Here is a 13,747-nt window from a genome sequence, read left to right on the forward strand (position 1 = left end):
TTCTGTGTTGTATTTTTAATTTTCTTTTGTTACATTAATGCAAAAGAGGTCAATGTGGCATCCTATTTATGCTATAGATACTTAAACCTACTGATCAAATAAAAAGTTTTATGTATTTTTTTTTTCTTAACATTAGTGTGCTTCTTAATTTTGAACTATTAAAAGTGCAGTTGAGCCTGTTTGATGGAAAATCGGTTAAAAGAATATCCCCGTTAATAAAACAAATTTTCAATGTACGAGACCGTTGTAATCTGTCATTTTTATCCTGAATAATGGAATATCCCGCTTTCTAGAATAATTTTTCGTGGAAAATTCCCTACTCCATTAAGCAGGCTCGACTGTATGCCTAAAAAAACAGGGTTGAGACTCACTGGCTTTAGGGCTTGCTTGCATAGGTGACTGGTGCTCCAAAAAAGTGGGGGGTGGGGAAGGGGTCCAAAGGAGCGTGGGGTTTGGAGGGTATGTCCTCGGAGACCGGGGTTTTTTTTTTTGTAAAGTTGATCTATACAGGGTGTGATTGAAAATGAAAAGTAACAGAACTTTTGCCACCGTTCGGTTTCCAGGCGTCGAAAACGAGTTTTGGCGGGAAATGTGCATCTGAATCTTGTTCTTTCAGACTCAACACGAGTCAGCGTGCTGCAAGCAGAGTTTGAGTAAATATCGCCCTATGCGTGAAGGTTCTTTTTGCAGTCAGTTATGTTTCCTAGTGGTGAAAATGCAATGACCGAGATTGATCTGAGTTACGTTAAATCAAGTTTTGCTTAAAACTTAAAAGAAACCTATACACAGACCCAGGACCTATTTAATAAGGAATCTTTCGGAAGTGATGTTCTGTCCTGGACACAAATTTATGAATGGCACAAGGCGTTCAAAGATGACTGTGAGGACTTCGAAGACGAACAACGCGCATGGAGGCCTTCGACTTCAAAAACTGACAAAAAAGCATACAAGGTCCGTGAATTCTTGAACATCGACCGTTGGGCAAGCATTGGGGAGATGAGCAAAGAGTTTAATCTAACTTACTACAGTGTTCAAAAAATTGTGACCGAAGAATTGAGCGTGCGAAGGTGTGTGCGAAACTGGTTCCCAAGGTTTTGACCACCGAGCAAAAGGAAACACCTGTGCAAATGAGTCGTAAAGTGCTGGAATCCCAGACATATCTCTCCTAAACTTCTTTCTGTTCCTGCTCATCAAAAGAAGCCTGAAGGGAAGGTGTTTTCATTTGACAGCAGACATTCAAAAAAGTGCCTTCCTAAATGCCTGGAAGATGCGGTTAAAAAATGCTTTGAACAGTGGAAGTACCTCTACTGCTGGTATATCGAAGCTCAAGGGATGTATTTCAAAGAACATTAACCCATTTCAGGCTGAGCATCGGAAATTTTATAAAATATGGTAATATTTTCTTAAAATTGGGTTTAAAATGCATCCATTAAACACAAAAAAAAGTTTCTTGCATAAAAAATAATATTTAATTAAAAAAATAAAATGGTGCGTAAACAAATACTTCAGTGGAACAATATTATTCTTAGTCGAATTTTTACATTTTTAAATGAAAATTTTCGAAGCATTTTGGATATAAATGGACTGTGCATTTGAGACACAAATAAATTGTGTGGTTTTTGCGCACTTTACATCGTTTGCGGGCTTTTTTTTTTCGTGTTCATTTATGGTATATGAGATTTTATAAGTCCGTATTTCTTTCCGTAGTGCTGTGTATGATGGACGACCCTTGTTTGGATGTGTTATTTGTACCATATTTTCACCAAATGATCCGTCTGATGAGCACAAATACCTAAGTTTGAATCCACAAACTTACTGGCTTTCCTTTTATGAATATTTTTGATGAATGCCTTCCAAAATAAGGCACCATCTCTTCGTCAATTGACAAATTTTGAGAAAAGATTCCAAATTGTAGATACTTTTTTTATATATGCAGGAAAAATAGGCGTAATTTAGTAAACTTATCTGTATTATCAAGGCAAGAGTTATCGGATAAATGGATATTTTGTTTTATGTTTTTAAATCTGATTCAACTCGTGCTTTTCCGAATTATTGGCAGTCCTTTATCCTCATCTAAAGACCAGTACATATCTACTTGGGGAAGAGAATGGTATCCAGGAAGAATTAGTATGCCTAAAAATATTTTCAAGTCGATTGCGGAAAATTGGAAATCGCGACTATTATTGTCATTAGCATATTTTTTTGAAAAAAATAGAGAAATCTATTAGGACACATCTATTAGACAAATTTAAATGAAATAACAGCAATTTGAAAAAAAAAAGGAAAAAAAGAAAAAAAAAACCCGTATGATTCCTTGCATAAAAACTAGGTTTTCAATTTTTGCTTATTGTTCATGCATTCGGCCAATGGTGCGTTTACCCCCACCATTAAATTTGAACAACGATTTAATAAGATTTTTTATGACTTTATTTTTATTTTATCTATAGAATTTACAACTTTAACCCATTATAAGAACGTGTGATTAATCTCAAGTGGGTTAATTATACAATTTCAAAAAGTCGAATTTGACAGTCCGACGTTTCAAGGTCGCATATTTTGAAATTTTCTCTAAAGAAAGTGCTTGCTCCAAATGAATTACTATTATTTTATAGATGCCTTCAAAACCTTTTAAAATAGCATAAAAATTAAATTTGTAAAAAATATACGAAACAGCGTTAATTAAAAATTCTTTACTGAAATGGTGCATATACGCACCTTTGGCCGAAAATGGGTTAAATACATTTGTCAAAAAGTTCAATAAAATTGTTGTTCCAGCAAAAATTCAGTTACTTTTCAATCGCACCCTGTATTACATGCTTTTAATATTACTGATTTAATGACTTCTAGAAATGTGGAATATGACATAAAAAATCGGGATCGATGACCACAATAAACTGTCCCCTTCCATTTTAAAGTTAAATTCTTTGAAGAAGAGGAGAAAAGTTCTTTTATTTAGAATGCTTAGTTACTTTTGTGAATAGAATCAATCCATCTTTAAAAAAAAGCATTTTTCCAGCAATCATTAAGTTTTAACTCTGAAAAGTGAAGGGGCATGTCCCCTTTACTTTTGGAAGTGAGGGGGCAGTTGCCCCAACCCTCCCTTCCCATACGAGCCGCCTATGCTTGCTTGCATGTTCTTTTCTTTTTTACTTACACATGATATTCAGTATCCAGCATTCAATGTACCAAAATTTAACTTAGTCATGTTCATATTCAGGTGTATTTTAGTTCATGCTTCATATAGTAACTTTAATGTACATTAATTTCAGCTCTTTATAAGAGGACATGTGAGGAACTCTACCTTGTAGGATACAGGAAAAAAGGTGTGTACACTATCGATATCGACAGAAATGGACCTTTGCCCCCTGCCCACGTGTACTGTGACATGGGAGGGGAAAGTGGAAGTACTATTGCTACTAGGGTTGAAAATAATATGCCGCCAGAAATGGTATGTGAAGGAAATAGAATAAATAACATACTCTCAATGTCCTTAAATTTTGCATTACTGTACCTGTAGTTCTAAAAGTGAAAAACTAAAATATTAATGCATCAAAATTATTTAAACAAGTGGAAACATTATTAAGCTAAATCAAAACAAAACACAACAATCTTTTTTTCTATTCCTCAGAAAATATTGCTTGACTTGTTATTTTCCTAATAGAATAAGATATTGTATAACTGTAATTGATTCAGAACTTAACTAAAGCTTACAGGGTGAGGCAAAAAAATGGCAACTTTATTTTTTTGTACAATTTTATAAAAAAAAAATTTTTTTTTAACAAATGTAACAATTAATAACAATAGCATGGACCTATGGTCATAACGTATTCAGCCTGTTTCAAAGTGGCCTCCTCCGGCGGCGATACATACAGTGGCTCCCAAAAGTGTTCGTACACCTTGAAATTTTGTATTAAAACCAGAATAACGCAAAACTGAATTTGAATATGAAGTCCAATTTTTTTTCACACCATTCTTATGCCATTCTGAATAAAACTCAGTAGTTTTTTTCAAAATATTGCCAGATTTTATTTTTGAAATTTGTCGAAAAATGAAGAGTCGGCGAAATAATACGCCACAAAAGTCGTCGTACACTCAAATTTTTTCGAATAAATTCATGATTAAAACTATCATATGTCATTTTTTTTATTATTTTTGCATTGTGTTGACCCTTAAAAGTCATTTGGCTTTAATTTTTTGTTTATTTATTCCTTAATATTGTGTTTATTACTTTAAAATGACTGGTATTGGAAAAAACACCACAAACACCATTCAAAAGTTGAATTGTTTACTCACAGTAGCGGTAAATTGGTTTGAAATGTCCCCTAAATTAGGTAATTTATACCGTTCTATAGTGAAGTGCTTGATAAAATGCTTTAAAGACAAGAATAGGATCGAAAACACGGTAAGAAAAGGTCAACTGGCAAAGTTAACAATGCGTGATCGGAGGTTTACAGTTAAAAAAATTATGAAAAATACACATTTGAGTGCTGAAAAAAATTTCTGCAGAATTGAATAAAACATTTTACGTTTAATTTTCACCTAAAATTGTTCGCCAAGTTGTCTGATTAACTGGATTAAATGGGACCTCTTCCTGCAGAAATTTTCTTGTTCGTGCGAATAACAGTAAGCTTACGCTTTCCGTCGCAAAATCAATGATAAATAAGCTCAAAACGTTTTGGAACAACGTCTTACTTATAGATAAAAATAAATTTAACATTTTGGGTTAAATTGTTGTATAATTGTAAATAAAAGAAAAAATGAGGAATTTAATCTGAAGAACTTAGTTGGATCAGTTAATCAGGACGGTGAAAGTGTTTTAGTGTGAGGGTGCATTACAGCATCAGGACTTGGAAATTTGGAATTTTTTGATTAAATAATGAATCATGCTGTTCATTTAAATATTTTAAAAAGCAATTTTAAACTATTAGCCCAAAATTTGGTAATCGGAAACAACTTTGTTTTTTATCGCGATAACGATAAGAAGCACAAGTTTGCGTTTGGTGCCTCAAAAATTGTCCTTATGCTTAGAAATACCCCCTCAATCTCCAGATTTGAACTTAATGTAACATATTTAGAAATATCTGGGGGCTATATTACAAAAATACAGCTTTGAAACGAAAATAGAGCTAGAAACAGTAAGACTCAAACTGGGGTTGAACACTTACTCAGAAATTACCCCCCAAAAAAAAAGAAAAAACAATGAAATCTATTTCCAGACGTTTAAAAGCTCTTGTTAATACTGCATGATGTTCTACTAAATAATAACTTTGTAAAAAGTTAGATTATTTACTAATTTTTTTACATTTTTTCGAAGTGTACGAAGACTTTTGTGAGATAGAATTTCCGGCACTTTTTGGTTTTTGATTTTTTAAAAATTATGTTTTAATGTTTTATTAAAAATTTTCATGTAGTTTTGTTAAATATAGATCATAGATCTTATAATAAAATACCTATTCCGAAGTATTAATTCTAACCAATGGATAATGGCCTATTTCATTGAAAATCGTAGGTGTACGAACACTTTTGGGAGCCACTGTAGGTCCAGACGTGACGTGAAATTTTCAGCGATGGGCCGCAGGTCCTCCGGCAACAATCGAGCCCATTCCCGGCACAAGGATTGCTTCAGCTCCTCCAAATTTTTGTGGGGCTTAGCACAGACCTTAGCCTCTAAAATGGACCACACGCTGTAGTCCATTGGATTGAGGTCCGGCGAGTAGGGCAGCCATTCCGCCGACGAGATGAAATCTGGAAAATGGGTCCTGCACCAGTCTTGTGTCATTTTTGCCTTGTGAGCATACGCCGAGTCCTGTTGAAACATCCAATTTGCATTGCCAAAGTGCTGCTGAGCCCAGGGAAGCACAACACCCTCAAGAATGTCGCGGCGGTAGACTTCTTGGTTAATTTTCACCCCTTGATCCACAAAAACGAGTCGGGTCTTACCGCTGGCGCAGATCCCGCTCCAAACCATCACCAAAGCGGGATTTTGACGATGCTCAACGACTGCTGAGGCACTTGGAGCTTCTACGGACCATATTCGGACTCGTTTTGGTGGTTGTGCACTTGCTCGATGGTGAACAGTTTCTCGTCCGTGAAAAGGATACGCTCCCATCGTTGAGCAGCGGCCCGACGCTTGAGTTGGCGGCATCTTTGCAGTCGTACGCGTTTGTTGTGGTCGGTGAGAAGCTGAACTTTCTGGAGCTTGTAGGCCTTGAGGTTGAGCTCCTCTTTCGCCGTTCGGCGGACTGACCGATCGCTTATGCCGGTCTCATGAGCAATTTTTTCTCATGGAGACCCTCAAATTTCGTTGAACTCTCTTCTTGATGATTTTGCGGTTAGCAGACGTGTTGACAGTCCCGCTTTCTGCCACTTCCTGGACGGCGGCCATCGTGGCCAAGCTCCTTGTATCGTTTAATTGCTTTAGACACTATGTCCTTTCCAATACTGAGCAAACGCACAATTTCACATTGATGTTTTCCTTGTCGAAACAGCTTCAAAATTGCAACACGTTTGTTTGACATTCTGCATAGAAAAGCATGTCAATTAATCGATGGAAACATGATAAATGACTGGCACAGAAAAATAATGAGAATTTAATAATAAAAGAATCATGTGACTGCATTTAAACATGTCCGCGTAAAGACTGATACAAAAAGGTTGCCATTTTTTTGCCGCATCCTGTATAATATATACACGGAATAATTTAGTCATATTAAGCATATTAATGGAGGAGGACAAATCTACTTACAGGTAGACTTTATCTAGTTGATTACGGGTAGACTTTACCAAGTAGTTGAATATTAATATTTTTTTGATGTACAATGTTCAGTAAATTTTCACTACAACTTTTACTTAATTTATTAATCATCAATTATTAATCAGTTGCTTGTTTTCAAAAATAAGACCATTTAGTTTCTTGTCCGGTAACAAACATTACAAAATTTTTTGCCTACGTATCTTTCTGTAGATTTGCTAGTTGTAATAAAAAGGATTTAAGCTCTTTCTGCTCTTTGTTTTTCTTTTAGCCTTGTAATGCTACAAAATATAACTACAAATCTGGAAAATTTCTGGGGGAAGTGTTTTGACTGTCCGCTCCAAATGTGTTTCATAATATTATGCAACAAATAATGCAAGACTAAATTTTAAAGATGATTTTTACTATAAATATTTACTCACAGGGGAAAAAAATGTTTTATCTTGTTTTTTTGTTTATACAGGTTGTGAGAAAAGCTGGTATGAAGTCTTTTTACGTTGATGTTACATATCGAGAATTTACTCCGACAATGTTACAGTCACTAGTTAAACATTCAAAAGTCTGCTCCCAAGCTGTCAAATACGAATGTTTCAAGGCACCACTTGGGTAATTGTTTTCCTATTTTATTGAAGCTAATTAACTTCAGGGTTGCTACTGAGCACCAGTCAATGCTTGGTCCCAACTACACAGCCTCCTTACAAACTTGGGTCTTTTCAGGAAAAAATAGTCCTGTTGAAAGCATGGACTTAATTTTGTAGTAGTTGATGCGAGCACATTAATAACAACCCTGAACTTTACTCTGAAAGATATTTTTGTTGTTATATTGCATGATTTTTTTTCCACGTTTTGTTTCAGTTTAAGATTGCTACTTTTTAAAGTCTTTAGCAAATTTATATGTTAAGCTTTTGAACTGCTCAAATTTAAAGGTAAAAAAATGCTTCAGCATTTAGAAGAGATTAAATTATAAATATAAATACAGTAAAACCCCAGGCACTCCTCTGTTGCGGACAAAAAAAATTGTCCTGTTAGTGTCTGCATTAGAGGAGTTTTACTGTACATGTACAAAAGTGATTATCAGCAACAGGCTTAGGGCCATGGACCTAGCCAAGTGAAGGGGGCAGGGAGGACAACTGCCCCTCCCTAGGTCAGAGCAAGGGGCACCCCATTGGGATTTCAAAGTGACCTACCAAAAAACTTCTTTTTTGCCTCTCCCCCCCCTTCTTTTTATTTTTTATTTTTAAGATGCTTGATCTCTTCTCTCATTATATGTTTGCGCATGTGAACAAGTTGGTATTTTATTATTCAGTAATTTTCGAACTTCATTTGGTTAATTGAGAATCCCCACCTTTCCCAAATATTATGTTTGGGGCACCCCTGCTCAGAACATGCTTAATTTGTTATGTTACACTAGTCTTTCATTTTAATGGAAATCCAATTTCAAGCATTTTTTTAAATTGAATTATACGCATATTTTTAGGCCTTTTGCATATATTGCATTGTTATGTCTACTTAATTACTTTTTAGAAGACAGAAGTATCCTTGCCTCTAGGGGCGTCCCGTACCTAACTTTTTAGGAGGAGAAAATTCTTAAATTACTGGATGAAACTCCGAATTTTACTGAATGAATAAAAAAGAGATAAATAAAATACAAGCATGCATACTTTCCGACATCTATGAAAAGAGACATCAGGTATCATGAAAAAAAGATTGAAAAATGACTGCAGCATTGCAATACTTTCACACTGTTACAAAATTTTTCAAATCATCAGTCAATATTTGTCAGATAAAACTTTTTGGGAGGGCACAGTGACCTTCCTTGATCTCACATCAAGAAAACCCTGCTTCCCCCCTTTAACATTAGCCCTGGTTGCACCCATGATTGCAAAACTTTCTCACTGTTACCAAATTTTTTTAATCATCAGTCAAAATTTGTTGAATAAAAACTCTTTGGGAGGTCACAGTGAGCCCCTGTAACCTCCCATCGGGTTTCCCCTACTTGCCCTTACCCCCTCTAATGTGAGCCCTGGCTACGCCCATGCTCAGGGCCCAGCTAGGCTGATACTAGTCAATTTATCAATATCCAATGTAGATCAAGAGCTCTTTTAAAACTGTTCTCCCCATTTCAAGTAGCAGCTGGTTTGGTAAACTGTTCCAAATGCCTACAACTCTATCAAAGAAGTAATTTTTCCTGATTTCAAAATTAGCTGGGGATTTGAATAGTTTAAAATAATGACCTCTAGTTTTACCATCTAGGCAGAAATTTAACCCATCAAAATCTTCCATTTAAATAAACTAAATAACTGAGCCACATCTCCCCTTACTCTTTTTTGCTCAATACATACAGATTAAGCATTCTAAGCCTAAAATTGTAATCTAAATTCCCATTGATTCTAGTTTTGTATTATATTATGTGTAAATGTATGCTTTTTTTCCAATTCTAAAAATGTCATTTACTTTTACCTAGTAATCTCTTGGATTAAATCAGGTTTAGTATTTTTTTTTTTATCTTTCTGCTTTCATTACTTGATAAATTTTCAAAATTTCATTGCTCAAAATGATTATTCAAACTGTTTTATTCTCCCTCTGGAAGATTACGTACATATACCTGGATGGAGTCATCTGGAAGCAAAGATTACATCACTAGCATTGGGAGCCAATCTGAAGGTTGTAAATGTGCAGAAACAAGGACATGTGCCAACACTTCTCTTTTATGCAATTGTGATATTACAGATGCTCGCTGGCGAGTAGATGAAGGGGAGTACACTAACCCAAGTCATCTGGGTATTACTAGAATATACATTTTGCAGCCCGATGACCTAGAGTCTACTGCAGAAGGAAGGCTTACTTTGGGACCTCTAGAGTGTGTTGAAACAGGTAAATCTGAAAGGATGAGTTCATGAGACTATTTCTTTTTTACATATTACATTTTTCAATCACTATTTCATTACTTTCTGTGAAGTTTGTTTTTTCCAAAAGTATACTGATTTAGTGTGATATCTACTAAGCCATTAAGTAAAAAAGAAAATGTATTCTAAGGATTAAAAAAAAATTCCTTGAATTTTTAATCCTATTTATTTTTTACTTTTTAAACCTTCAAGGATTATAAAAGATAAATAAGATAAAAAATTTAAAATGTAACAAATTAAAAAAGTAATAATGATACTGAAATAATTGATTTCAGTGGAATGATATGCAAGTCATTCATTCTGAATTTAAATGATGATTTTAGAAAGGACATATGTCCTATTGATTTTAATAGGATTTACATCTTTTCTGATTCAGTCAGAATCAAGACTTTGAATAATAGCCAAATACAGCTATCCATAATATGTTTTGTTGAGAATGAAACACAAGTAAACTACTGCCTCCACATTATATTGACACAATACATGTGGCCACAGAATTACTTCCACAGTGTCAGAAGGTTAAAGGGTTATAAAAAAAACTATTTCAAGTGCTCCATTGAAGTTTATATTACTTAGTAAAGTATTTCTACAAGTTTTAATTCTGCAATGTCATAGTTTATGATGAGCTTCAGAAGGTAACAATCCACTTCTTCAATGGCCCAACACATTATCCTGATTTAACTCCATGGGACTTTTTTTTATGCAGGTGAATCAAAGATTCTGTGTTCACTTTTCATGTCTCTTATGCTGCGTGATTCCACAGAATTGAATTAAAGGGTTCTTTATTTCTAGATACTCAAGAGTATGTGATAACCTTCAAGACATGGAATTCTTACATTGAAGTTCCTGGTTGGCGAAGGGGAGACATTGCTTTCAGCTTCAGAACATCTAACAGTCAGGCAGTATTGATTTATCAGTCTTCATTACATACTGCTCATGGATATCTTAGAGTGCTGCTTACAAATGGTATGTTGTTATTGGCTTTAATGAATGACTTCCTTTTTGCATGTCATTAAAATTTTGCTTCTCAAGAAATGCAGCAGGATTGCTTTACACCAAGAAACTGGGAAATTGTTGGGGGGGGGGGGAGGGGAGTCGGAGGAAAATCACAAACCACTGATACTTCTGGAAAAGCTTGAAAATTTCTCTCAATTCCTCTCTTTCCATTCATGGAATTTGTGCACGCATTTCTTATACATTGTTGGGTCCAAATTAAAAAAAGCATTTTCCTGGAATTTGTACATTTTTCGCCTGTCTGTGCAAATTTTTGGTTCAGTATTTCATTTTATGAGCTGTGAAAATGCTGTAATAATTTCTCTTACGTACTTCATCTGATTGAGAGAAATGGTAGCTTAAGTTTTGTGAGAACTGGTGTTTCTTTGACAAGATATTTGCTAACATTTTTGTTTTGTCACTGGATTTTTTGTTTTTGAATTAATCCTTGATACTTGTTTAACTTTTTTGGTATGCTTTTCACTGTAAAACTCAGTAGAATTATTTTTCCCCTGTATAAACTTTTTAAACATTTGAATCATGAAATTTAAAAAGCAGACATCCGCTCATGTTTAAAATTTTGAATTTTAATTTATACCAGTATGTGATTTTTCTGTATTTTAACTGAATTTAGTTATTTTTATTGGAGCAAACAAATTCTATTCTGTAAAACAATGAGAAAAACAAGAATTGGTGCAAGATCTTAAATGATTTCACAATGAACTGAGCTCTCTTTATATATTTTTGACCAGCATCTGGCAGTTAATTTCTTCTATACAATTAAAATTATGGGCTATATAGAGATAAAAAACCATGTGTTGCCTTGCCAGTGTATTTATAATATTGTTCATTTCATTTCAATTGGGTCTTGTGCCTGTTGTTACTTTTAGCTGTAAGGATAAAAGGATCCTGTTTAGTTTTTTTTATTTGAAATTGATTTAAATCAAATGAAAGAGGGGAATAATAGGTAAAACAGTTTTATGAAATGAAGTCATTTCCCTATTTATTTGTAACACTAATGTGTTTAACTGAATCATTTAATAATGCATTGTTATCCGGAAGTCCCAAGTCTCATGTTTAGTATTACATACTTTGGCTTAGAAATTCTCTCAATTGTTTTTATACTCAGTTCAATCTGAAAATTAAAAATTATGGTAGATTTGTGTAGTAAAATTGCTTTTATTTGGTAATAGCGTGTAAACTGATTGCTTGAACCTTACCGGGCATATATTAGTGAACAAATACAAACACAAATATGACGACCAGCAACAGGCTCTTGGCCCAGCTAGGCTGGTCCTAGTCAATTTATTAGTCTTCAATGAAGATCAATGGCCCTCGTAAAGCTATCCACCCCCTTGCTCATTACCGCCTTTTCTGGTAAGCTATTCCAAGTGCCCACGACCCTACTAAAGTAGTAGTTTTTCCTTATTTCCAGGTTAGCCTGAGATTTGAATAGCTTAAAACAATTACCCTTTGTCCTGCTTTCGATGTAAAAATTCAATCCAGTAACATCATTCATTTTGATAAATTTAAACAACTGAATCATGTCCCCTCTAACCTTCCTTTGCTCCAGGCTAAACATATTAAGCCTATTAAGTCTGGTATCATAATCTAAATCGGAAATCCCCCTTACTAGTCTAGTTACCCTTCTTTGAACCCTTTTCAATGCAGAAACATCTTTCCTCAGATAAGGCGACCAAAACTGCACAGCATATACCAAATGGGGTTTTACTAAACTCCTATATAAAGGCAGAAGAGCCTTCTTAGATTTGTTTGAAATAGATCTATTGATAAACCCAAGCATTCTGTTGGCTAAGCATCTAAGTGTAGTTGTTGCTCACGAATTTTTATAGTGAGTATTTAAATTTTTCCACTAATTAATTACATCTTTCTCTTTCCAGATTATGAGCTATCTTTTGAATTTACATTGAACAATAAACCAAGAAGTGTCAAAGTAAAATCAAGGAGAAAACTGAATTCAGGTGAATGGCAGCAAGTTTGGGTTGACCATGACATGCATCACATGCGTTTCACTGTTAATTTGGATTCTGTTATGGTGGATTATGGGGAATCACATGGTGTTGGACCGTTTGAGGGTCCTCTATTTGTCGGAGGAGTTCCTGAGTAAGTTGGATGAATTTTGCATTGTCAAGACTTTTTTTCATACATGATACTGACATGCCAGCTGCTATGACTTATTTATTGTATAAAAATTACATTTCTTTCTTTATTCATTTTTCTTGTTCATGTTGAAATTTTATATTAATAGTATTTTTGCAGTTATTCTTTCTCTTTCCCTGTTTTACATTTATTTTTCTTTGTTTATACACTTAAGTATAGAACACTGTTCTTGTGAACATTGTAAAAGCTTCAGTTAAAAGTCCTCTAGTGTTTGAAATACAGTGAAGCCCCATTTATACATTTCTGAAGGGACTGTATGAAAAAGCGTATAAATGAAAAAATGTATAATAGGTATATGTTAATATGTATTAAATTCTGCATGGACCAAATTATAAAATGTGTAATTGATAAAAATGTATAAAAGATAAAAGTATAAACAGTGCTTCACTGTATATTAGTATTAAAACATAATTTCTGATACAGTCAGATCCCGCTCTTCTCGCTATAACGCAAGTTTTTCCAGGAGTAATGAATTTTTTATTGCTGACTCAAATTGCTTTCCTGCAACATGAAACATTTTGGAAAAGAGCAGAGGAGCGTTAGAATTGGCTTCTTTGTGAATGGACTTTCATCCCTTTAGCATCACTAAAAGTGGAAGTTTACACACTGTTTCAGTCTACGCAACGCTTTACTTTAGTTTACCTTAACCTTTTTTCCTTTAACCATTTACCTTTTTTCGTTCTACATATGGTTCCCAAACGATCTGTTTCATCTAAACTTGACGAAAGTGGAAAGAAAAAGAGAGAGTTTTTCTGACAATGCAAGGAAAGGTAAAGATTCTTGATATGCTTGAACAATTATAAAGTGCTTTGAAGGTAGCACGATAATTAGGTATGATTTTATCTTTGATACATACAATTAAATTCAAGAAAAGGAAATCAGAACTTAGTTTTATTACTGAAGCTTGCAGATTAAG

General features: G+C 34.3%; 1 protein-coding gene across 1 annotated transcript in view; it reads left to right on the forward strand.

Moving 5' to 3' along the window:
• LOC129225404 (axotactin-like) overlaps positions 1-13,747 on the forward strand; it is a 92,571-nt gene that overhangs the window by 47,447 nt on the left and 31,377 nt on the right. The window contains exons 13-17 of the mRNA XM_054859917.1: positions 3,270-3,448; positions 7,215-7,357; positions 9,342-9,625; positions 10,450-10,623; positions 12,552-12,774. Of these exons, the coding sequence (XP_054715892.1) occupies positions 3,270-3,448; positions 7,215-7,357; positions 9,342-9,625; positions 10,450-10,623; positions 12,552-12,774 (1,003 nt within the window). The remainder of the gene's footprint in view (positions 1-3,269; positions 3,449-7,214; positions 7,358-9,341; positions 9,626-10,449; positions 10,624-12,551; positions 12,775-13,747) is intronic.

This window comes from Uloborus diversus, chromosome 1 (assembly GCF_026930045.1).
Source record: "Uloborus diversus isolate 005 chromosome 1, Udiv.v.3.1, whole genome shotgun sequence".
In the NCBI taxonomy this organism is placed as follows: domain Eukaryota; kingdom Metazoa; phylum Arthropoda; class Arachnida; order Araneae; family Uloboridae; genus Uloborus; species Uloborus diversus.